The following is a 22,776-nucleotide window of genomic DNA, read 5'->3' as shown; positions in this document are numbered from 1 at the left end:
GGGGAGGAGAGATGGTAGAATGGTACCCTGGGGATCCTTCACACAGCGAAAAGAGAACACTGGAAAATAACTATCGAAACGCCCAGCCTCAAGGAGAATGGATGGCTTGAGAAGATATTGCCCAAAAGGCTCATCCGTACAAATCAACATCCCCTTGAGGTATCACATTGAACACTTTACCCATTCTGCACACACTGGTGGGACCCAGACAAAGATAGGCTGAAGCCCGGACCTCCATGCTGCAGGGTGGGGCGGGGCGGGGTGAAGCAACGGGGCAGAAGAAAACAAGCCATTACCTGCCGGAGCCCGAAGAACCCAACAGAACACCCTTGTTCAACAGCTCCCACTGAACTGCACAAGACCAATGCTGGGAAAGGGGCACCTCAGTGCAGGAAATGTGGGAGATGAGTGGTGGGACCCAGGACAGACAGAGCCATTGTGCACGTGATCTGTGCGTTCCTGCGCCGGCCAGCTCCCGCAGCCACAGGACTGTCCATTCCAGTCTTGCCTGATTTTATGAGCACACGCCAGTACGGTGACTGACCCACACCTCTCACCACCCTGAGTTTTCATGACCGGTGAGAGCCTTGTTTAGCTTGGGAGGGCATGTGGTTTTGAGTGTTCTGTTTCCTAGGGGCACAGACTGGGTCAGGCTGGATACCGCACCTCCATCTACGAGTCACCTCTGGGCACATAGCCCCGTAAAGCCTCAATCCAGATGGTACTACAACAATGACAGCTAAACAGTATAAAGGAGTAGGATTTCTAGATTACTCCTTCATGCTTGTACACATTTCTTGACTTTTAAGTTACAAGTCGAGGTACTTTATATACACATTAAAAAGCGATAGATAGGGGCACCTGGGTGGCTCAGTGGGTTAAAGCCTCTGCCTTTGGCTCAGGTCATGATCTCAGGGTCCTGGGATTGAGCCCCGCATCGGGATCTCTGCTCAGCAGGGTGCCTGCTTCCCTCTCTCTCTCTGCCTCTCTGCCTACTTGTGATCTCTGTCAAATAAATAAATCCCCTTTTAAAAAGGGGGGGGTGATAGATGTCCACTCTTCGCATAATTCATTAACCCTTCCCACAATGGTGTTCGTTTCTCTCTGGTACACACAGGGGTCTCTGGCAGGACCATCATGTAGGGTGTGTGCCTCGTAAGCAGCAGCACCCCTGATAGACAACAGGGGTATTCCTCAAGACTCTGGTTCACCTCCATCCGTGCACAGTGGGGGATGATATTTTCTCTCCCCCCTTGAAGCTAGATATGACCATGTGACTTACTTCAGCCAATGAGGTATGAGTGAAGTTATGTCACTTATGCCTAGAAGCCTTTAAGGCTCCTTCAGGATTTGCTACATTCCCTTCCCTGGCCATGGCTGCTGGCAATGTTCCAGACAGTAGAAGCCCCATCAGCTTAGGAGGCTGGTAGAGGACAGTTCGTGACAGTTTCCTGCCAGCCCTACTAAGCTCCTAGCAAGAAACAAGAAATAAATCTCTGATACGTTAAGCCGCTGAGGTGGTTTGGGGGTTATTTATTTGGGCATATTCTGATGATACAACATTTTACAGATGAAAACAAAATGTAAAGTGACTGATTTGTTATATCCTAGGCAACAAGCAGAACTCTCTGAAAAACCGTCTGATTCGTGTTTACACCATCAAAGGGTAGATGCTGTTGTAGCCACCATCTTCTTCCCCCTACTCCCTCCCAGTTCCTTGACCTGTGGGCTTGTCCCCATGCAATATGCCGTAAGATATCCAGGGACAGCAGAGTTACCCTCCTTGGCCTCCTTCCCTGATCTACCTCCAGTAAACTCCAGGAAACACAAATATTATGCCTTCCCATACCAGGTGAATGTAGGAAACCCAGACAACTCTCTCCTCAGCCCCTTGGAGAACCGAAATATAAAAGTAGACACAAGGGGTTTTAAGACAGGGAATTCTAGGTCCCTCTGGTACCCATCAAGCCAGCTTTAGCTGCCAAAGTCAATTATTCAGCGACAACTTTCTTAACAGGGAGGAGTGGTAGCGTCTTCCAGCAAAACTTACAAGTGAGGGATGAAATTCTTCTCCTCACCATACTGAAATACCCCATAAAATTTCAGCTGAACAAAATAAGAAATGGTCTCATATAACACGCTGCCACTTTTTTCCTCTTATCACAGGGAATCGCATCCAGGGCTCTCCCTTCTCCCAGCCTATATTCAGTTTTTGACTGATCCTATATTTTAGTAAAGAAAGCAAGCCTGTTGTTGCAGCGTCTTGCCTGCCATGAATTTCTGGAGGTCAGAATCACTAGGATTTCTCCCACAACTACAAACAGTCAATGTGAAAGGCAAAGAAAAAAAGACTGGGATCAGATAGGAGGAAATTTTTTTTTCCCCGACTTTTATCTGGGACTTAATGTATACTCGGAGCATTTTCCCTAGATTTCAGCTATCATGATGAGGAAGCAACTTTAAAATCTATATAAATACCTATGTCTAGCCACATAAATCGGTGAAATTGCCTGTATGCAAAAATGTGTAATAAAAACACGCGGTATCATTCCAGCCACCAAGAATATCTCCACTCTTGGTGCAATCCTGGGATGAAGCCATGAGTCAACCTCGAGACAGACCGGTCTGAGAACTTGAGCTCTTGTTGGAAAAACCCTGTGCAAAGTGGCAATGCTAAGGAGCTTTCTGGTTTTATTAATGTTCTTCACTGGGTTTTATCTTACTCCACAGAGGCCACGGATCTTTAATCATCACATTAGTCTCAGCTGTCAAACCCAAGAGCATTATGAACTCCATTCCTGAAAAATGCAAAGCCATCATTAATCTGTTAACCCTCTCAACCATCCTGGTGAAGGGGGTCAGCACCACCCCCTTGTAAAATATGCAAAGAAGTCATGCTACTTTCTCAGGGTCGCACTGAATTGGTCTGAGCAATATTACTCGGGGTTATTTTCACCCTCATTCTAAGTCCTTGCCCAGGTTCTCCCAGCGGGGGAAGGTGGAAGGAACCAGGCCAACTAAACAAAGAGGCCCGGCACAAATAGAAATGCCCTTGATGAGGAAAACAACTAGCGCAATTTACCAAAGAAAAGTAGAAACAAGGAAGGAAGGAATGGAGGACATTCTTGACCAAGAGAACACAGCCAAACTGTACCTTTAAGTATCTCATACAATGAGAAAGCACCAAGAAAGTGCTCTCTCCATGACATTTAATGAAAAGTATTTATGTTTTCTTCCTAAAAGCCAAGAGGTAGAAAATTCAGAAGCCTTGCTATCCAAAGATAGAGAGCTTAGAAATAGAAAGCATTCTGGGGCGCCTGGGTGGCTCAGTGGGTTAAAGCCTCTGCCTTCGGCTCAGGTCGTGATCCCAGGGTCCTGGGATCGAGCCCCGCATCGGGGCTCTCTGCTCAGCGGGGAGCCTGCTTCCCTTCCTCTCTCTCTGCCTGCTTGTGATCTCTGTCAAATAAACAAAATCTTTAAAAAACAAAAAAAAGAAATAGAAAGCATTCTGTATTACTACTGACTGATTTGGTGGAGAGTCATAGATTCATAAGCTTGTTTGAGATATATCATTCTACAGCCCTTAAAAAAATGCAGCAATGTAAAACTGTTGGTCCTCAAAAAATAGCAAATATATCGAAAAGCATCGAACCAGTAGCATATAGAATCTCTGCCAGTTTCCCACCACACTGTTTAATGTTGGTGCATGCATATGTCTCTGCACCTGTTTGATGGGGATGATAGGGAAGTTTAAACCAAATGGACCCGTGCGTCATGCTCCACCCACTTTGGGAACCCTTCTGGATGCTAAGGGCAGCCCAGACAGCCTAAAAGACAATACAGGATTAGTACAGCTGTGGATTCCCATAAAACCTGGATGCAAATTCTAACTCTTGGTACTTTCTAGCCTCATAATCTTCAGCAAGATACTCAAATTCCCCAAATCTCTCTTTCTTCACTTACCAAAAAGCCCTGCTAACGGTATCTGCACAAGAGGGCATTATGAGAACTCCCTGAGATAAAGCAAGCAGGATGCTTGTCACACGGCCTGGCACAAAACAGAGCTAAAGAATTGTGGTGATTCTCACTACTGCTGCACGCTAACAGTGGTGCTGCTGATCAAATCCCCCAGGACAGTGCGATGGGCGGCCTCTGAAATGCCCCCCAATGATCCCTGTATCTCCTCTGTGTGATACCGTCTCGGTGAGCCTGGGTGGGACCTGTGACAGGCTCCTAACTAGTGCCATGTGACAAAGGTGATGGGATGTACTCCCAGGACATTAGGTAAGATTCTGTCTGACCTGCAGCCTTATTCTAGAATCTTTCTCTGCATTGATGGCCTGCAAAGGCAAACTGTCATGGATCCTACATGCACAAAGTAATAAATTCTGTCAAGGACATGGGCAAGTGGACTCTTCCCTAGTTGAGCTTTAGATGAGCACTCAGTTCTGGCAACACCTCGATGGCAAACACAGAGGACCCTGTTACCGCCATACCTGAGTTCCTGATGCACAGAAGTTGTGAGCTGATAAATGTGTGTTAAGCCAGTAATTTTGTGGTAACCTATTACACAGCAATAGAAAATGAACAGAGAAGCGCTCTACCTTCCTCCTCATGCTGATCTAGGCTCCTTTATTCAGCTTTTCCCTTTCCATCACTATTCTTAAAACTCTACGGGCAGGTTGACCTTATGACTATGTATAATGAAACTTTTTTTTTTATCCAGCTAGTCCCAGTGTCACCATCAATAATTACTCAACAGATGTTGAAGCTCTTTTTGACTATTTCTGATGAAGATAGCCACCATTCACATTTTAGGTTAATCATAGCTCTGTAATATTTAGAGAGCTGGTAAAACTCTCTAAAGCCACAGAGCATAAATTTATGCATGAACTTGCTCTTCCACAATCTGGTCAAGCTTCAAACATGAATCACTCACACAGGAAGCATGGCACTGCCATTTAATTGTTCGTATTTTTTCTTGCATAAATCTCATCTTTGTAAAAGGTATGAGACTGGTGAGTCTGATCTTCCCCCGGACCCCCATGTTCTCTCTCCTGGGTCCCAGTATCTGTACTGGAAAGACGTCTCCATTGAAAGGAATAGAAGGTAATCTTTACATATATTTGGTATAAGAATGCCAACGGAATGGAGTCAATGAATGTCACTATGATGTAAAGAGCCACCAAACATTATCATATAAGAATGTCTTGACAATAAGTTGAAAGGGAACTGACTCAATCCTTGACACAGCACAGAAAAAATTTTCCATTATCTTCTACCATCCTCTGTCACAAGTTGCTCTGTCCTTGTAGGCTTAAAATTTTAATAAATACCCTCCTGGTCATCTTTTAAAAATCCAAGGCTTAAAAAAAAAAAACTCCAAGACTATAGGTCATGTCAACTTTTAGTTAAGAGCTTTCACAGTTTCTTTCCTCTTAAAAATATTCTCACAGGGGCGCCTGGGTGGCTCAGTTGGTTAAGCAGCTTCTTTTGGCTCAGGTCATGATCCCAGCGTCCTGGGATCAAGTCCCACATTGGGCTTCTTGCTCAGCAGGAAGCCTGCTTCTCCCTCTGCCTCTGCCTGCCACTTGTCTGCCTGTGCTCACTCTCTCTGACAAATAAACAAAATCTTTTAAAATATATATATATATATATATATATATATATATATTCTCACAGGGGCACCTGGGTGGCTCAGTCTTTTAAGCATCTGCCTTTGGCTCAGGTCATGATCTCAGGGGCCTGAGATAGAGCCCTGTGAAGGGCTCCCTGCTTGGGAGGGAGCCTGCTTCTCCCTTCTCCCTCTCCTTCCTACTGGTGCTCTCTCTCTCTCTCAAATAAAGAAATAAAGTCTTTAAAAAAAATTCTCACTGTTAAGAACTATTGACAATGGTTGCCTTTGATGGTTGCAAATCAGAAAACTCACCTAACAGTGTTTTATATTTATCATTAATACAAAAATAATCACTTAAAAAAACAAAACAAAACAAAACAAAAACCTCTGTGAAACAAAACAACAAAAAAAAAGCATTAAAAAATGTTGTAATTCACCAAAGCCCACTACTGAAATATCATATTGAGGCCTTTCCAGCTTTTCCTATCACATTTTTATTACTTTTATAATAGAAGGAAAATATTGTAAGTTTTCATCCAAGTAAAAAACTGAAAGATTTTGCCTGTATAATAGCCTATATGAGAAAAGAACACTGCGGATCTTTTCTTGGCTCTGGCGCCAAGCTATTCATTTGACCTTGGGAAAGCAAGTTAACCTCTCTGGGATATGCCTGACAAATGTGGAAGTAGATGATCTCAAGTATAAAGGGTCTTTCCTCTCTACTCAAACAATCTACAATTATGAGACCTGAGTTTTCAAAACTTTCCACAGGTCATCTAGACCAAGGGCTGTGGCAGCCTGGTTTTTAGAGCTCTCTGAATTCTCACATAAAAACAGAACACCTTAGGGGCGCCTGGGTGACTCGGTGGGTTAAAGCCTCTGCCTTCGCCTTGGGTCGTGATCCCAGGGTCCTGGGATCGAGCACCGCATCGGGCTCTCTTCTCGGTGTGGAGCCCGCTTCCCCTGCCCCCACTGCCCTCTGCCTGCCTCTCTGCCTACTTGTGATCTCTGTCTGTCAAATAAATAAAATTATTTAAAAACAAAACAGAACAGAACACCTTACTCAATAGAACCAAATGCTTGAGACAAGGTATTCTCCATATTACTTGCTTCATTCCATATTACGTACAGTATCTACACCATCCACAATCATGGAGTATTTTCATTCAATCATCCTCTGTAGCATTAAGAACTAGGATTCTTCACTAGTTCTTAAGAAAGAAAGGAGATTCAGATAAAATACAGAAGAAGCTAGGTTTAAAGTACGCTGTGGTCTGAATTTAAATTGCGGTTATTTGTATGAACTCCTAACGTATTTTATCTGAAAAATTATACGTACATGCATATGTAGACAAATAAGGAAATAAAGAATTTCCTGGCTACATCTAGAAAAGGGGCCTAGAAACAATGACTGACCTAGAAGCCATAAGCACTCTTAGCATTCAGATTGTGGTCTGAAGATACTACTCTCTGCTCAGAGAAGTAAGAGTTACTCAGAGGATGGTTACTACCACATTTGGGGGTTAAAAAACGTACTATTTGAGTCTGGACTCACGTCAAAAGACTCAGGAGCCAACCTGAAGAGGCTCATACTGGCCAAAGATAATACAATTTGACTTTCTGTAACGAAAACAGTTATGGTGGAATGAAAACCCAGATATGTTTAAATCTATAATTTCTTAATTATATATATTTTTAATTATTGGGCAACTTCACAGGATCAGAGTTTGTTTTCTTGAAAAATGTTAATAGAAAGATGAGAGATTTTGCTTTTCCTCGATGAACCCTTGTTCCACCAAATCACAGATGACGGGAGATGTCTTTATAAAAGCATTCCAATTAATGAGAAATGGCAGAACTGAAATATCACCGTATTTCTAAGTCCTAATAATTCAATGAATCGATGAACAAAGGCGTTGAGTATCAACAGCTGCTCACATCATAGAAAACGAGACAAGCAGACCCTATATTGCTTCCCGTTGAAAGAACAAACACCCCCTACTGTCTGGCCAAAGGGACCAGACCTGAATTTCGCCGAGCCTCTGGGTCCACCTGCCGTTTCACAGGAGCTAGAGGGGACGGAGGGGTGCGGTGAGCTGTACGGTGAGTGTCTAACAAGCAACATGCAGACTGTAGGGAGCTCCACAGGTCAAATGGCAAGTTTCTAACAGATTAACTAAAAAGCAAACCAAGAGTGGAAGCCGAACCTATAAATTAAGAGATTTGAAGGAAACTCAGAGTTTCTAACGAGCAAGACTAAACTTCACTCCCTAGGGATATATAAACTTTAGGGATATAGGGTAAAGAGACAGGAAATAGGACTATAAAAGTCACGGTGGTGTTGACCTTGGTGGGAGGGAGGGTGCGACTAGGACGGGACATAAGGAGGGGCTGCTGGGATGGCTGGCAAGTTCTACTTCCTGACCTGGACAGGGCTTCTGAGAACGTTTGCTCATTACCCCGTAACTCGATCTGCTGGAATTCCTCAATCTAGGTTATATCTTTAAATAAAAAAATATGAGTTAAAAAAAAAAATAAAAAACCTCTCCAGATCCCTTACCTGTGCCTTGGCTAATTTCTTTTCCAGAAGGTCTCGTTCCCGCTCCGTTTGCTGCAGACGTTTATTAAGTTCCACTATATCTCCCTTGAGTGATGCCAGGGCTGCCAAGTGGAGCTGTGGTGACAGAAGGAAAGGAGCACAAGGTTAGATCCTTTAGCAGAAACTCGTTCCTTCCCTGTAATTAGTGTGATCATATAAAAAAAAAAATGCCGCAACTCCAGTGGGTGCTATTAAATCAGGTGTCAGGCAGGCAAGCCGGGTTATACGGTGGTCACCGTAAACATAACAGGGAGAAAACTCACATGTGGGCAGCGGGACCTAATTTCGGGGGTCCCATCAGAATAGAGAGCAAAGCTCCTCACTCTGAGGGCTTCCCCTCCGTTACTCAGCAAGGGTGCGATTCATTGAAGGTGTGGGGTTGCCTGATTCTCAACCCAAGCCACGAGAAAGAAGGAGAACCAGATCAGCTTTGAACTTACTTTGGAACATATGAAGGTTGGACATGGCAACTCTGTGACCCATCCTGCTGCGTGTACAGACAGATCATGGGGCTGAGTTTAAGAAAAACTGGGCAAGCTCATTTTTGGTCAGATGGTCTCCCCATAAAGTTGGTCCTTTATTTCCTTGCCAGCTCATCTTTCCTCATTGTCCTCCAGACACACTACATTGCCCACATGCTGCTTCTGGGCTAGCAGGCCCTCTTGCAGGAACAGAACAAGAACTCTGATAAATGATGCTCAGAGAAGACACACCAAGAATCCCTCCAGATCCCCTTCCCCAACCAACTCGCTCAGGTTAACTGGAGCTACAAGGGAAGTTCTTCAACACATTAACAAGGGCCCAAATTCTGAGCCCAAATACTGAGCTTTGGCAGCACCAAAGCTACCCCAGGAGCCTTTGTGGCTTTTCAGGGCAATGGACGGAGCTCAACACTCAGGTCCCAGAACAGCACCCTTCAACCTTCTTTGTCTTCTGAGTCACTGCTTCTCATCTGTCTTCACTGGCAGCTCCAATGGGGGAAGTGTAGACCATTCCCTAGCCAAATTCCACACTCCATTTGGGTGAATGATTAGGATCAGAACAAACCCTCCCTCCCTGACAGGTTTTTAGTAGTTTCTGCCAAGAGGGATTAAAGTAAGGAGTAGACAAATAAATGTGATCTTTAAAAGATGGACGTGGTAGGATGGACCACAGTTCAACTTTGAAGATTTTAATTGCAGGTTTAGAAAATTCTTTTCTGCAACTGCATGTCAGCTGGGAGGCTTGTTGGGGTGTGAGTGGGAGGAAGGGAGAAGGAGACCCAGGGCAGGGTCTGGGCTTTCAAAGCAGTTGTTTATGTTAGACGATAATGGCAGTGACCGTGACTTTGCTTCATTGCATCAGGGCTGCAAACCAACAGATCAATAGCTCATCTGAAATCAGGAATGCCTGAAATTTAAAAAAGGAAATGTCAGGCAATCTGGCGGTATTTGCCTTCTCATGTAGGGCTAGGGCTGCTCAGAAAAGGTCACTCTGGGTTTCAGATAACAAGGTTTTGTGCGAGGAAGTCTCAGCACAAATACCACGGTGGTCCCATTGTAGTCTTCTTTTTTTAAAAATTTTTTTTTAAAAATTATTTTTTTTTAAAGATTTTGTTTATTTATTTGACAGACAGAGATTACAAACAGGCAGAGAGGCAGGCAGAGACACAGAGAAGGGGAAGCAGGCTCCCTGCTGAGCAGAGAGCCCGATGCAGGGCTCCATCCCCAGACGCTGGGATCATGACCTGAGCTGAAGGCAGAAGCTTGAACCCACTGAGCCACCCAGGCGCCCCTCCCATGATAGTCTTTTGAGGCCATTCTGCTTCCAGTCGGGTGGAGAGGGACACAAATTCACTCCTTCCTTAGACAGCTGGGTATCCCCCTCTTGCCTCTGAACTGTCCGTCTGAAGATTCTCCTTCAGTGTCAGACATTGTGGTCTGTTAGACATTATGTCAAGTCTTGAGAGAGGCTTTACCACCTCTCCTCTGGCCAGAAGGATGAAATTCATTTAGAGCTGAAATGTTCCTAAAGAAATATAGGAGGAGAAAGGAAGATCCCAACGCTAAGCCTAGACACGCCTCCTCTCTCTTACATTTCCCTTCTACTTTCAGTGGGGGAAGGACTTGGGGGAGAATTAGGAAGGCAAAGCTGATGCAGGGAGCTCTAAACTTCACACTAACATCATAAACTGGACCGATGGGGAGACACTCAGAGTCGTTATTTCCATCATAGCACATGGCAGAGAGGGTCCAGGATGGATCATCCCTACTGGGGAGAGGACCCAGCCTGGAACAGAGAACAGCTTTGGGCCTTCCAGATTGCCAGGAAGATCCAAAAGATGTGTATTTGGGGCAAGTCTTCACTCTCCTGGATGGAAGATGCCTGTCCATAAAATGAGAACAGACGAGTCGTCCTTCACCTTCCCTGAGTCCCGAATCCCTGAAGAATCTAGACAGGTGACGGACCCTTGTCCTAGAGAAGAGTCCAGATTTAGTGGTTTATGGCAATGACCCATTCTGGAGCCTTTCCACGACCTCTAAATTAAGAAACCACAGAGTCCGCCTAAGTTTCGTAGACTCTTCTCTTGTGGGTCATAGTCATAGTTGTTTGAGTGGGGAAAGGGCCCTGGGCACTGGACATCACCCATTCCACCTTTGCAGGTGAGCAGGCGAGGACCTGAAACCCAGAGACTGACCTGCTCACTCAAGGTCCCGTGGGTGGCTCAGCGCTAGCACCAAGTCCACCACTGCCCTTCCCCCCACTGTATGATGGTGTATCTGCCAGCAATTCTCACGTTGTATGCAGGGAGAAATTTTTACTTAAAATATTTCCCTCTGGTTGCAGAAAAAATAAAAATGTAACAGAAAACTAAGCCAGAGAGAGGGCATTCTAACATTTCAGTGGTGGCCTCTGGATGGTTTCAGATTTCTGGGGGGACATTTTGAGTAAGTTTTTTTTTTTTTTTTTTTTTAACTTTTCAGCTTATTTTTGAGTGTGTGCGTGTGTGTGTTTAAAGAGGCTTTGTATTGGGGCACCTGGGTAGCTCAGTGAGTTAAGCCACTGCCTTCAGCTCAGGTCATGATCTCAGGGTCCTGGGATCGAGCCCCGCATCAGGCTCTCTGCTCATGCTTCCTCCTCTCTCTCTGCCTACTTGTGATCTCTCTCTGTCAAATAAATAAATACAATCTTTTAAAAAAAAAAAAAAGAGGCTTTGTATTAAGAAACGAAGAGTTGTGACTCTATTTTCTACACATACAGGGCTGTGGCATAAAACTATAAAGGGCCTTTTCCCTTCCTTGCTGCACCTTTTTCTCTATCTACTAGCTCTTCTGATAGAAGATAAAACTCCAAGAAAAGGGGGAGGGTAGAATATACACATGTTCCTGTATGTTGCTGACAGTCATTCAGCAGAAACTAACATCGGAAGGTGAGAAGTAGAGTGGGCAAAGCAGGCGAGTCACAAGACATGTTGCTGAGGAAGGGGGGCTGACCGCACCCCCTTCCTACCTGATGACTGATCATGAGAGGTGTGCTAAGTTCTCACGAAAAGTTCCGCCATTAGTAATCCAGTAATCAAAAGCTAGCTTGACCTCCCTTCTTTGTGGGTTTCGCTCCCCTTCGTTCTGGCAGACCTGTGGTAGCCCTGGGAATTCAAAGCCTGGGGAGTGTGAGCACAATGCTCCAAGTATTAGGACACACCCTGTGCCCTGTCAAGGCAAGGATTAAAAGATAAGAAGGACAGAGGTCTTTGGGGTAAATTTTTAACAAGAGTAACAGTGGACTTAAATCTGAAAAGAGAAACTTACCAAAGCAACTAATATTGTTAAATATCTGTAACAGGAAAATTATATGTATACCTATTTTTTTTTAAGATTTTTTTTTTTTTTTTTTTTTTTTTTTTTTTTTGCAGACAGATCACAAGTAGGCAGAGAGGCAGGCAGAGAGAGACAGGAGGAGGAGGCAGGCTCCCTGCTGAGCAGAGACCCCCCCCCCAGATGCGGGACTCGATACCAGGACCCTGAGATCATGACCTGAGCCGAAGGCAGAGGCTTTAACCACTGAGCCACCCAGGCGCCCTGTATACCCATTTTTGAGATCTCTTTACTTATTTCCTCGTTTTGGAAATGGTCTCTGACTTGAGTCAGAACTTCAGACATATGACCCATAAAGAACCATGAAAAGAAGATGTTTCACTAACCAAAGAGAAAAAGTATATATGATGCTTGGAGTCTGTGCCAGCATCCTGTTTAACTCATTTATTTTTTTTAAAGATTTTATTTATTTGTTTACTTGACACAGAGAGAGAGCACATGCAGGGGAACAGCTGGCAGAGGGAGAAGCAGGCTCCCTACTGAGCAGGGAGCCTCCTGTAGGTCTTGATCCTGGGATCATGACCTGAGTCAAAGGCAGACATTTAACCCACTGAGCCACCCAGGCGCCTCTCCAAATCATTTTTCTCTTCGTGCTCTGCGACAAGAGCCCAGTTTTTAACCGGTCATATCACTGCTGTTCGGCTGAACCATCCCAGTTCCTAGCTCTCCCTCTGCAGCTAGAGACCAAGTTCTGGCCAATGAGATGTCAGTAGAAATACTATATGGGAGTTCTAGGAAAACATCCAAGTCATTCCCCTTTTCTCTTCCTCCATCCTTGCTGCTTGGTACATTATGTGATGGCTGGAGCTCAAGCAGCCGCTCTCCTTCATAAAGGTGAGCTCCACACTCTAAAGGGTCAAAACTTGCCCGAGCCCTAGCATGTTTGTAGAGTCGCTCTGCCAGCTTTGGACTGCTGGCGTCAGACTCCTGGAACAGAAGAGCCAGCAACAGACCTCCACTGTATAGGCCACTCTTATGTTGAGGTACTCTGGCAAATGAAGTTGATCCAACCCTACTTTGTAAAGAATCATATATGCCTGACTTCAAATCTCATTTAAGCCACTTGCGGGAGACTGGTCTTTAGATGGTTAATTTAATCACTTTGTCACAGGCTGCTACAGAGATAAAGGAGACCACGCCCATACTGTAACTCACCAGGTGTCTGGAACCCGGGAAGCATTCAACAAAAGCCCAGTCAAGGCTTAAGTCAACAAGATTCAAGTCAACAGCCTTCTTAGAAGAAGCCCCATCAGAGCTAGTGAGTGGGACATTCAAGCGAGTGAGCAAGCCAGTCCTGTCTCAGAACAGCTTCCTTCCTGGTGGGAGACCAGAGCTGGTCGGTCTGATTCTGCTGACGTCCTAAGGTTTATCTTAAAGGGCTGGCTGCCAAGGCTCTTACATCTCTGTGCAATTTTCACCCGAGGCCTAAGCAAGGTTGGGATGGGACGGTGACACTTCCTAAACAAATGTGGGTCTTGAGCATGAAGGCCATAAATCCATACTTACCTCATCACCCTGGAGATCGGAGGCACGAAGTTCCCAGGCTGCTTGGAGACTGGCCTCACATTCATTTTACAGTGTGTGTTCAAATGAAACTAAACCACCTGGAATTTTGACTGCAAGGTGGCTGTCAAAATGGTTGTTATTTTTGGATGAAACACTACTCACTAATATTTCACTGTTCAATGTCTGTCAGAACAGGCTCACTCAGTCTGGGACAGATAAGGGGTCCAGCTGCCAGGGGCCTGGGTGAGAAGCCAGCAGTGCCTTTGGGACGGCCTCTCCTGGGCTACATGGATAGATGTTTCTCCCAGTACACCTGAGCCACCAGACAAAGGGCTTCACACTTCCTGAGATGCCTTTTAAGCCAGCAGCCCAGTGACTCAGATGAGTGCCCCAGACACCACGGTGTATTTCCAGCTATAAAGGGCTTCTCCATCTTGCTACCAGTGGCAACAACAATGAACACATGCCCACACCGTCCAGTCTGCATCGCACTCTCCCCTGCATCAGCCCATTGCACCTCCACCATTGCACGCCAGCCCCGTGGCCTACAGGAAGCTAGGATTCCCCGTCAGCAGACGGGCAAGTACTTTATCCCAAGACCGTGGTTGTGAAGGGCATCTAGGGCCTGAACCTAGGCTGCCGAATGGTAAGCCCACCATTCCAACTCATCTCTCTGGAACTTTGGTCTGCTCTGGAATAGCACTGTCTTCAAAGGGGCCAAAGGCTTCCACAGTCACACTTCAGACAGGGGAATGAATTCATTCCCAGAATCTCCAGCCAGAAACAGGCACCATGTGGGCACAAATGGTGTGATGGCAGAGCTGACCTTCCCCACGTTAGCGGCAGATAAGCTCGTCCAGGGCGAACCGTGCTTACTCTCTTTCTTACTTGCTCTGGCAATCATTTGCTGCCAGGGTACCTCTATTTCCTTCCCACTGTGTGATGAGAGGAATTACCATTCTGTCCTAACAGAGATGCATGCCGTCCAAATACAAGGTACACCCAGTTTCTGCTTAGGTTTGAGAGATGACAACAGGTAGTGCCAACTTCTTTCAGGGAGTGAGCTGTTTCCTTCATGGAAGAGCAAGAAACAAGCACGACGTTCCTGAACACATACCTTCTTGACGGGTTCTGCACTGTTTTCTCTATATTACCAGACTGGATCAGCTGCAGAGTCCTGCAGCAGAAAGGCGGTGCCAAAACCCCAATGCCAACGTCTAGGAATATTCTGAGAATTCCAGACAACTTGATAGTAACAATAGAAAGCATAATATTAATAGCTACCATCTGCTGAATGTTTAATGGGAACTGGGGCTTGGGCTAAGTTAATTTCATGCAGTATCTCATTTAATCCTCACCGCAATGCTCGGAGATGGGTATTACTACCTCCTTCCTACAAATGAAGAAACCCAGGCATAGAGCAGGGCAGGAAATCAGCCAGGGGGCAGAAAACTCATAAAACATAGCAGAGCTGCTAATGCAGACTTCACCACTCTTCTCTCTTGCTTGTGGGATGCATATGTGTGCACATGCGCACAGACCTGGGCAGGTGGATGTAAGGTTAGAGAACAAATGTATGCTTTGGCAGGGACAGGGACGGGGAAGAAGCAGGGTCAGGATCTCCATGGATGGGAGGAGCAGGGGGAGCCCTCTGGCAGCAGTGAGAACACTTGGGGCTGGTAGTCAGCTCAGCTCTGAGTCTGGGGGAAATCTCTTTAACTTCCTGTGCTCTTTCATCCTTCTGAGAAGGATTTGTACCAGATGGTCGCTAAGATTCTTCTGGTTTAAACCTATAAGCGTGTATTCCCGGCACATTCGCCTGCTCAGGCCCCACCCTGAGGTCTGGAGCTTTGCGTACTTTATTTGCCCACTAGTCCCAGAAAGGAGCTGCTAGAGCCCACCATATGAGGAAGCTTCATGATACATAAAAATTGATCAGCAAAGATCTTTCTCCTAGAAACTGACAGAGCACTCAGAATCACACATAATCTTCCCGCTGGTGAGGGAAATTGAGACTATCTAGTCCAATTCCCTCTCTGGTCCCTCACAGACCCAGAGAAACAAGGCTCATCAAATCCAGATTTCCTCATTCCCCGTCCTGAGGCTTCCCACTCTCCCATATGGCAACCCAGGAGCTCCTGGGTAGTGAAAAACTGTGCATATCCGAGTCCCGGCCTTGGAAATAGCAGGAGACATCTGCACACGACAAAGCAGCCTCATTCAGCTTCTACTCCAAGACTCCCCACATCCCGGATGCTCTAATTCAGATACACAAAGAACAAAATCCCTGGCAAAAGGGTCGAGTTCCCTTCCAAATGGACACAGTTAGGCCTGTTCAGTGGCTTCCAGGGCTGGAACATTCCTATTTCTTGCCAGAACTCCAGCTAGGGGCACCTGCTGCGTAGTAACTTTGAGAAAGGTTGCTCACGGCCTTGAAACGTAAAACTCATTAAATATCATCTGCAAGATTGCTCACTGCATGCAAATCAACTTTTGCTGCCCTACATCAACTCAGAAAGCATCAGCCTTTTGTCTTTCATTTTACCTGATAATTTCATTAAGAGATCAGTGGCCCAGGTTACTTTTTAAACCTCTGCTGAAATTCAGTTGTTGAAAATGGCATTTAAGTCCTCTTCAACGTGGTGGTGTGAGAACAGCACTCTTACAAGGAAAACCGAGCCCATCCAAGGGTGCTTGACAGAGGCGATGGGACCAAGTCAAAAGCAGGGCCCTGGTGCAGTCCATGGAGGCAACCACACTTAAAGTCACTCTTTCTCTGCCTCAAATAAGTGGTCAGGGAGATGGCACTCAAAAAGTGGAGGGGTCTGGGGCGCCTGGGTGGCTCAGTGGGTTAAAGCCTCTGCTTTCAGCTCAGGTCATGGTCCCAGGGTCCTGGGATCGAGCCCCACATGGGGCTCTCTGCTCAGCAGGGAGTCAGCTTCATCTCTCTCTCTCTCTCTCTCTCTGCCTACTTGTGATCTCTGTCAAATAAATAAATAAAATCTTAAAAAAAAAAAAAAGTGGAGGTGTCTAAGACTGGCCATCCCGGCTTCGAAGAGGATCCTCAATCCCACCCCCTCCAGGAACGTAAGCTCCTGTAAAAATAAGCCATATCATAATTTTTACTGGAAATAATATTAGCTAACATGTGGGTACTTACTATGTGCAAGTTGCTACGTTAAGCATGTAACATGCACTTTCTCCATCATTCTTCACATAGCCCTATCAAGTATGCACTGTTGTTAACCCCAGTTGAAAGAGGTCAAAATTGAGGCTTCGAAGTTCGGCACCTTGTCAAACTAGGAAGTGGCAGAGCCAGAATGAAAGCCCTGGTCTAATTCCAGAGCCCGTCATGCCTCATGCTTTGCAACGGACTATCAAAGCCCTTCTGAGATCCTCCCAGATCCCCATGAAACTGTTGAGAAGATGAGGTCTCTGACAGAGGGTTCTTTTTTAAAAGGCAGGGCAGAATTGCAACATTAGCATGGGAAAAGGGCATTAATTCTTTAAAACTTCCAACACTGAGAAACATTAGACAACTCAGATGATATCAGACCCAGGAAGTTATCAGAGAAAAATTAATCTCCAGCGATGTCCACACCCTAAAAGGTAAAGAGGAAAATACTGCAGTGTAGGGGGAAAGCTCAAAAACTGAACATGGGAAGAAAGTTTAGTTTAACTGATCTTCAAAACAACAACAACAACAACAAAACTGAGCTCTCTCCTCTTTCCCCCTAGCATGGCATGTGTGGTTGACTGTTCCTCACTGAGTCTTCTCACGACTTTCAGGACCCAGAGATTCCTGGCCAAGAAACAAAAGCAGAATCTCCCCATCCCCCAGTGGATTTGGATGAAGACTGGTGACAAAATCAGGGACAGCCCCAGGAGGAGACACTGGGGAAGAACCATGCCGGGTCTACAAGGAATCACAACAACATGGCGGGTGTAGGCATGCCCTATCAAGTTCATGTGAGATGGCACATGTGGTCATGCTCTACCAACATCACTTGCTCAGTCTGTAAATACCACTACCACTTGAGCAACTGGACATGTTCTACTTGAGAAATGATGTTTCTGTTTCTGTGCTTCCATACTACTAGTTTGGTTCAGTAATATGAAAAGATCTTTGGTGGGAAACAAATGATAAATTTTTTAAAAAATCTTAAAGCTTTTATTTTTTAATTTATTATATAAATATAGTGGAATGGTTATAAGTCGCTTAGTATTTTTTGCAGACTAATTCTTACTTTTTGTAGTGTTGTTTTCAAGGGAAACCAAAATTACATGCATATACAAGGATGTTTGGAAAGAAAACACTGACAAAATAAAGACACTGCAATAAACTGGTAGCACCCACTTAAATTTCAAGGTGTGTTGCATCTTAATGACACACCGTGAAGGAGATGAAGGTGTAACAATTAAATCCCGCTAATCAGAGGACATGAATATTTCAGTGTGCGCTAAATACTGATGTGATCCCTGAGGCAGAGACTCCCACAGAACAGGAGGAAAAGAGTTCTCTGATAAGGCCTGCATTGTTCATAAATTTTTATATTAATCCAATTTAGCAGGTATCAAATTCCCTATTCTAGGGAAACCAAGTACCTTTAATGGTGAAACAGTCAGTAAACTCTGCAGATCAGCAGAGGACAAGGTACGTTTACAGCAATAGTTGGATTGCTTTGGAAGGATCCTGCTTTTCACTGTATGAAAGAGTGCTTTTTCTTGGGGAAACAACGGAAGATTTAGATTTGAGTGTTTGTGTGGATACATACACAGATACTTATACACATATGCATGTATTAACACACACATACACACATGTGAAATTTGTAAGTACTCCAGATGCAAGGCATGTGCTTTCAGACTTTATTCATTAGAGCACAGGAGACAGCTAAGATGCTGACCACCGAAATATTCAAGATGGTCATTATTATTTATTTATTTGACAGATGGAGATAACAAGTAGGCAGAGAGGCAGGTGGTGGAGGAGGGGGTGGTGCGGGGAAGCAGGCTCCCCGCTGAGCTGAGAGCCTGACTCGGGGCTCCATCCTAGGACCCTGAGATCATGATCTGAGCAGAAGGCAGAGGCTTAACCCGCTGAGCCACCCAGGTGCCCCATGATGGTCATTTTTAAATGCCTCCTCAACTATTAAAATCACTTTAATATGCATTATATTTAAAGATAATCCCTTTCAAGTGTTTGATGTCATAAACAAGTTCTCATTTCAGCGAAAGCACAAGCAGAAGGCACAGACTTCTCCCTCCTCACCATGGGCTACTGACTGACGGACCATTTTATACTCCCTAGTACCTCTAATCCTAAGCAACAGGAAAGAGCCGGAGACATACATTTCAAATCGGCTCCAATGTTCTCTCCCATCAGGGGTCCTGCGGATTGTTCAGAGAACAGTGCATTCAGCGAAAGAGAAAAGGTCTGAATCTCCTCTCCTTTCCAAATCACCTAACCCAGCCCATACTAGCCCCAACCAGGATTACCTTGTTCCCTGAAAAGGAAGAAAATGGGAAAGAGAAAAAAAATGGCCAAAAAACTGTTTCATGATGAAAGGCATAGGCTTAACACAAAACAAAAACAAACCAAACCCCAGACTGGAGTACACCAGGTTCAGCCTTGGGTAAACTGTTAAAATGTTCCAAACCTCAGTTTATTCACCCTGTAAAATGGGAACCATATCCAACCATACAGAGCTGTAAGGATTAAATGAACACACTACAGGTAAATCACTTGACCACAGTGCCGCCTGGCAGAACATGAGCCACAATGACCCTCATCACCTTAATTATCGTGATCATCATGTCATGTGTTGAGCTGGCTAAAAAAGCGTGAAGATAAAATTGAGCCTTTGCAAACAATGATGGTAACTATTGTGTCTTCCTGTTTTCCCAAACCCTGATTAAGCAGTCAGAATGACTCATCACACTGAGGCCTAGAGCACATTAATCCCAGGAATGTATCCTCAGTCTCTGAGCTTGTGCCACAGAATCCACGGCTCCCACGCCGTGGCTGCCCCTGCAGGAGAGCACGTAAACACGCGAGTCCTCAACAGCCCGGCAACTGGACTAGCCTCGCGCCCACCCTCGTTTGTGTTCCCTGCCCACCCCCGACACCCTGACTCCTCGTATCACAAGGTAAGAGATCAGGAACCCAGTGGGACATGTACAGTGACCCCAAAATTAACTTTCATGAAAATAGGTCTGAATGTTAAGAAGACACAAGGCACTGTGGACAGGGATGTGCACAAAGATCTGTTCATGATGGTAGAAAAAAAAATTAGTTGAATGAATTGCACGATATGCATAATAATATACTATGTTGTCAATAAAATAAAGAAATGTATATAACAATTAACCTGGCAATCACGATTTCATTCTCTCAGGTCATTCAGATTGCTTCCCACCATCCCCAACAGCCCCCTGGAACAAGTTTTCCCTCTCCCTTACCCTACACCCACCTTTTACTCCTCTTTATTTCTTGTAACACTTGTTACTACCAGACAATGTAACGTATAGGTTTTTTGCTGACCCATTTCCCTCATGAGACTATGAATTCCCAGAAGGCAGATGAGTCAAGATTCCAGGGATACAGCCAACGCACAAGATGAACAGAGCCTGCCCTGTGATGGTTCAGACGGTATTTATTACATGGATAAATTGAGAAAACTTAAAAATTCGGATCAAAGAATTTATGTTATCTTTAACCACCTAGAGATTGTACCACTCACAAGTATCTGTGAGACATTTTTCTACGTGTAAATATACTTAAAAGGGCTTATGCGAAAGAGTATGTTTACTGTAGTACTCTCTTCTATACTTCTGCCTCTCTGGGTAATTCACCATATCGTAAACAACCCCTCCCCATCATCCAATCTCTACACCGATCCTCTATCACTCAGTGCTCCCTCCAGCATGTCAGTGTTCCTTTTGATAAGGACTACCGAGGACCAAGCCCAGCACTCGCGATGAAATCTGGCCAGCGCACTTCCTATGAGCCAGAGACCATGCCAAGGGCCTTACATGGGTTGCACTGAATTCTCACTGACAAGATAGGAGCTATTATTACTTCATTATGCAGATAACAATCGGGGGCACAGTGTTCCTAGTACTCGAAACCCCAGACTCCCAGGCTGACCTATCCCGTTTACCATTATAGCACGTCACCTATTGGCGTCGCGTGTTCTCAGATCCCACGATCCGGCACGGGCCAAGGGAAAGAACCGGAGGAGTCAAGATTGCAGAGTTCGATGGTGCCCAGCAGCAGAGGGTTTCTAGCTCTGCTGCACAAACTGGAAAAGCCACTGGCACCAGAAGGGAGTTTCGGTGAGCTCCTCTGTACTCGCCCAGCGCTGGAAGGGAGGAACTACAGCGCAGGTGAAGGGCAGGGCCAGACGAACCCAGAACGACCCCCGTGCATATAAATGAGCCCTTCACCTCCCGGGACAGGTGTGCCCCCCACCCCATCTGCCGGAGCTCGCCTGGCAGGGGCCCGGTGAGTGTTGCACAATCCCTTGCCAAATCACAAAGATGTCAGAACTGCAGCTGAACACTAGGACACAAGCAAGTGAGCCACAGACTAGAATCAAACACTGTGGTTTGAGTCGAGCTTGACCGCATTCCTGTTCCTTTCCTGTAAGGAGCCCTTGTCCTTCAAAGGCACCCTGCCCTTCTGCTTTGCCTCTAGAAACCACAACACAATGGGAATTCCAACAGGTACATCACAGTTCAGCATTAATCAACAAAGTTTCCCTTTCCCTCTCCCCCCCTGCTCTAACCTACAAGGAACACATTTCATCACTGACACCTCGAAGATTTTCTCTCTTATGGGTTTACTCCCCTTTCCTGGCCCCTCTGTTCCCAGACTCACGCTGAAACGAATAGAGAACAGCAGGGATGGTGGCAGACCCCGCTGGCCACAGGCAGGGGAGCTAAGGGCAACGTGAGCTCTCCTGAAGCAGTGCTCATCTCTGCCCTTCTGCTGTCCTGGGGCATCTCTAACCACGTGGGAGCCAAGCAGCAGAAAGGATAAAGAGGAGGCCATACCATAGGGCTGATGAAAGAAATGTTCCTCTGGGCACAGACACTGTGAGTTGTCTTTGACTTTTTCGAAGGAAGGAGCCTCCAGGGAAGAAGGCACGGCTCACAACATACCCAAGCATATTTCTGGACTTAGCTGAATGATGTGGACAGAGATCAACTATCTGGTTGCCTAGGAGGTGGGGAGGTTTTATTTTACCACAGGGCCTCCCAGAAGTAAGCTGTTCCTTCATCACGTGTTTTGGATAGGGCACTGCTTTCGTCCCATCACATAGGTTCACTTGCAAACTAAATTTCGCCTATGCTTACAGGGGACAAAGTGCCTGTTTTCCCAAACCCAAGAAGCCTGCCTGATCATTAGGTCAAACAGCCATACCCAAACAGGAGGATTCCTGACCTCTGACTTTCTTGCACGGTCTACCCCCTCCCCGATACCCTTTGCCCTCCTACCTCCTTGTAGACAGGTACTAGAATGTCGACAAAAATTCCCTAAAGTCTCCTTATTTTGTTTCCTGGGAGCAGAAAGGCACTGAGCAGAAAAAGTATTAAAGATTCCTAGGCTGTTTAAGAATGAAATGTTTTGGGGACGCCTGGGTGGCTCAGTTGGTTAAGCAGTTGCCTTCAGCTCAGGTCATGATCCCAGCGTCCTGGGATCGAGTCCCACATCGGGCTCCTCCTTGGCAGGGAGCCTGCTTCTCCCTCTGCCTCTGCCTGTCACTCTGTCTGCCTGTGCTCACTCTCGCTCCTTTCTCTCTTACAAATAAATAAAATCTTTAAAAAAAAAAAAAGAAGAATGAAACATTTTCAACCTAGACAAAAATGTCCAAGGAAAGCCTAAATCTAGCAGCGACTAGCAATACTGCAGTTTCAATATTACAAAATCCAGAATTTACTCCAACTATGAAAGCTGAGCTTCACGGCTAAAGAAATTGACGCTGTCAATCACCGGGCATAGGACTCAACACGGGAAGGGAGGGGAGAAGGTGAGCAAGATTTTGCCTGATATTTAGATGCAATTTCCTTAGAGGCTGGAATGCCTTGCTCTGTGCAGCCCCAATTCTGGAATGCTAATTATAAAACTGTGCTGGGGTTATCGTCCTTCAGATGCAAACACTGTTCCGAGACGGATCAATAGGATGACACATCAA

At 45.5% G+C, this 22,776-nt stretch overlaps 1 protein-coding gene across 5 annotated transcripts in view; it reads right to left on the bottom strand.

The window, feature by feature from the left end:
- MCC (MCC regulator of WNT signaling pathway) overlaps positions 1–22,776 on the bottom strand; it is a 434,517-nt gene that overhangs the window by 97,599 nt on the left and 314,142 nt on the right. For all 5 annotated transcript variants that reach the window (XM_044264127.1, XM_044264130.1, XM_044264140.1 and 2 more), the window contains one exon: positions 8,178–8,291. In XM_044264127.1, the coding sequence (XP_044120062.1) occupies positions 8,178–8,291 (114 nt within the window). The remainder of the gene's footprint in view (positions 1–8,177; positions 8,292–22,776) is intronic.

This window comes from Neovison vison, chromosome 1 (genome assembly GCF_020171115.1).
Source record: "Neovison vison isolate M4711 chromosome 1, ASM_NN_V1, whole genome shotgun sequence".
NCBI lineage: Eukaryota > Metazoa > Chordata > Mammalia > Carnivora > Mustelidae > Neogale > Neogale vison.
Note: the sequence above shows the minus strand (reverse complement) of the source record. Positions and strands in the feature narration are given on the sequence as shown.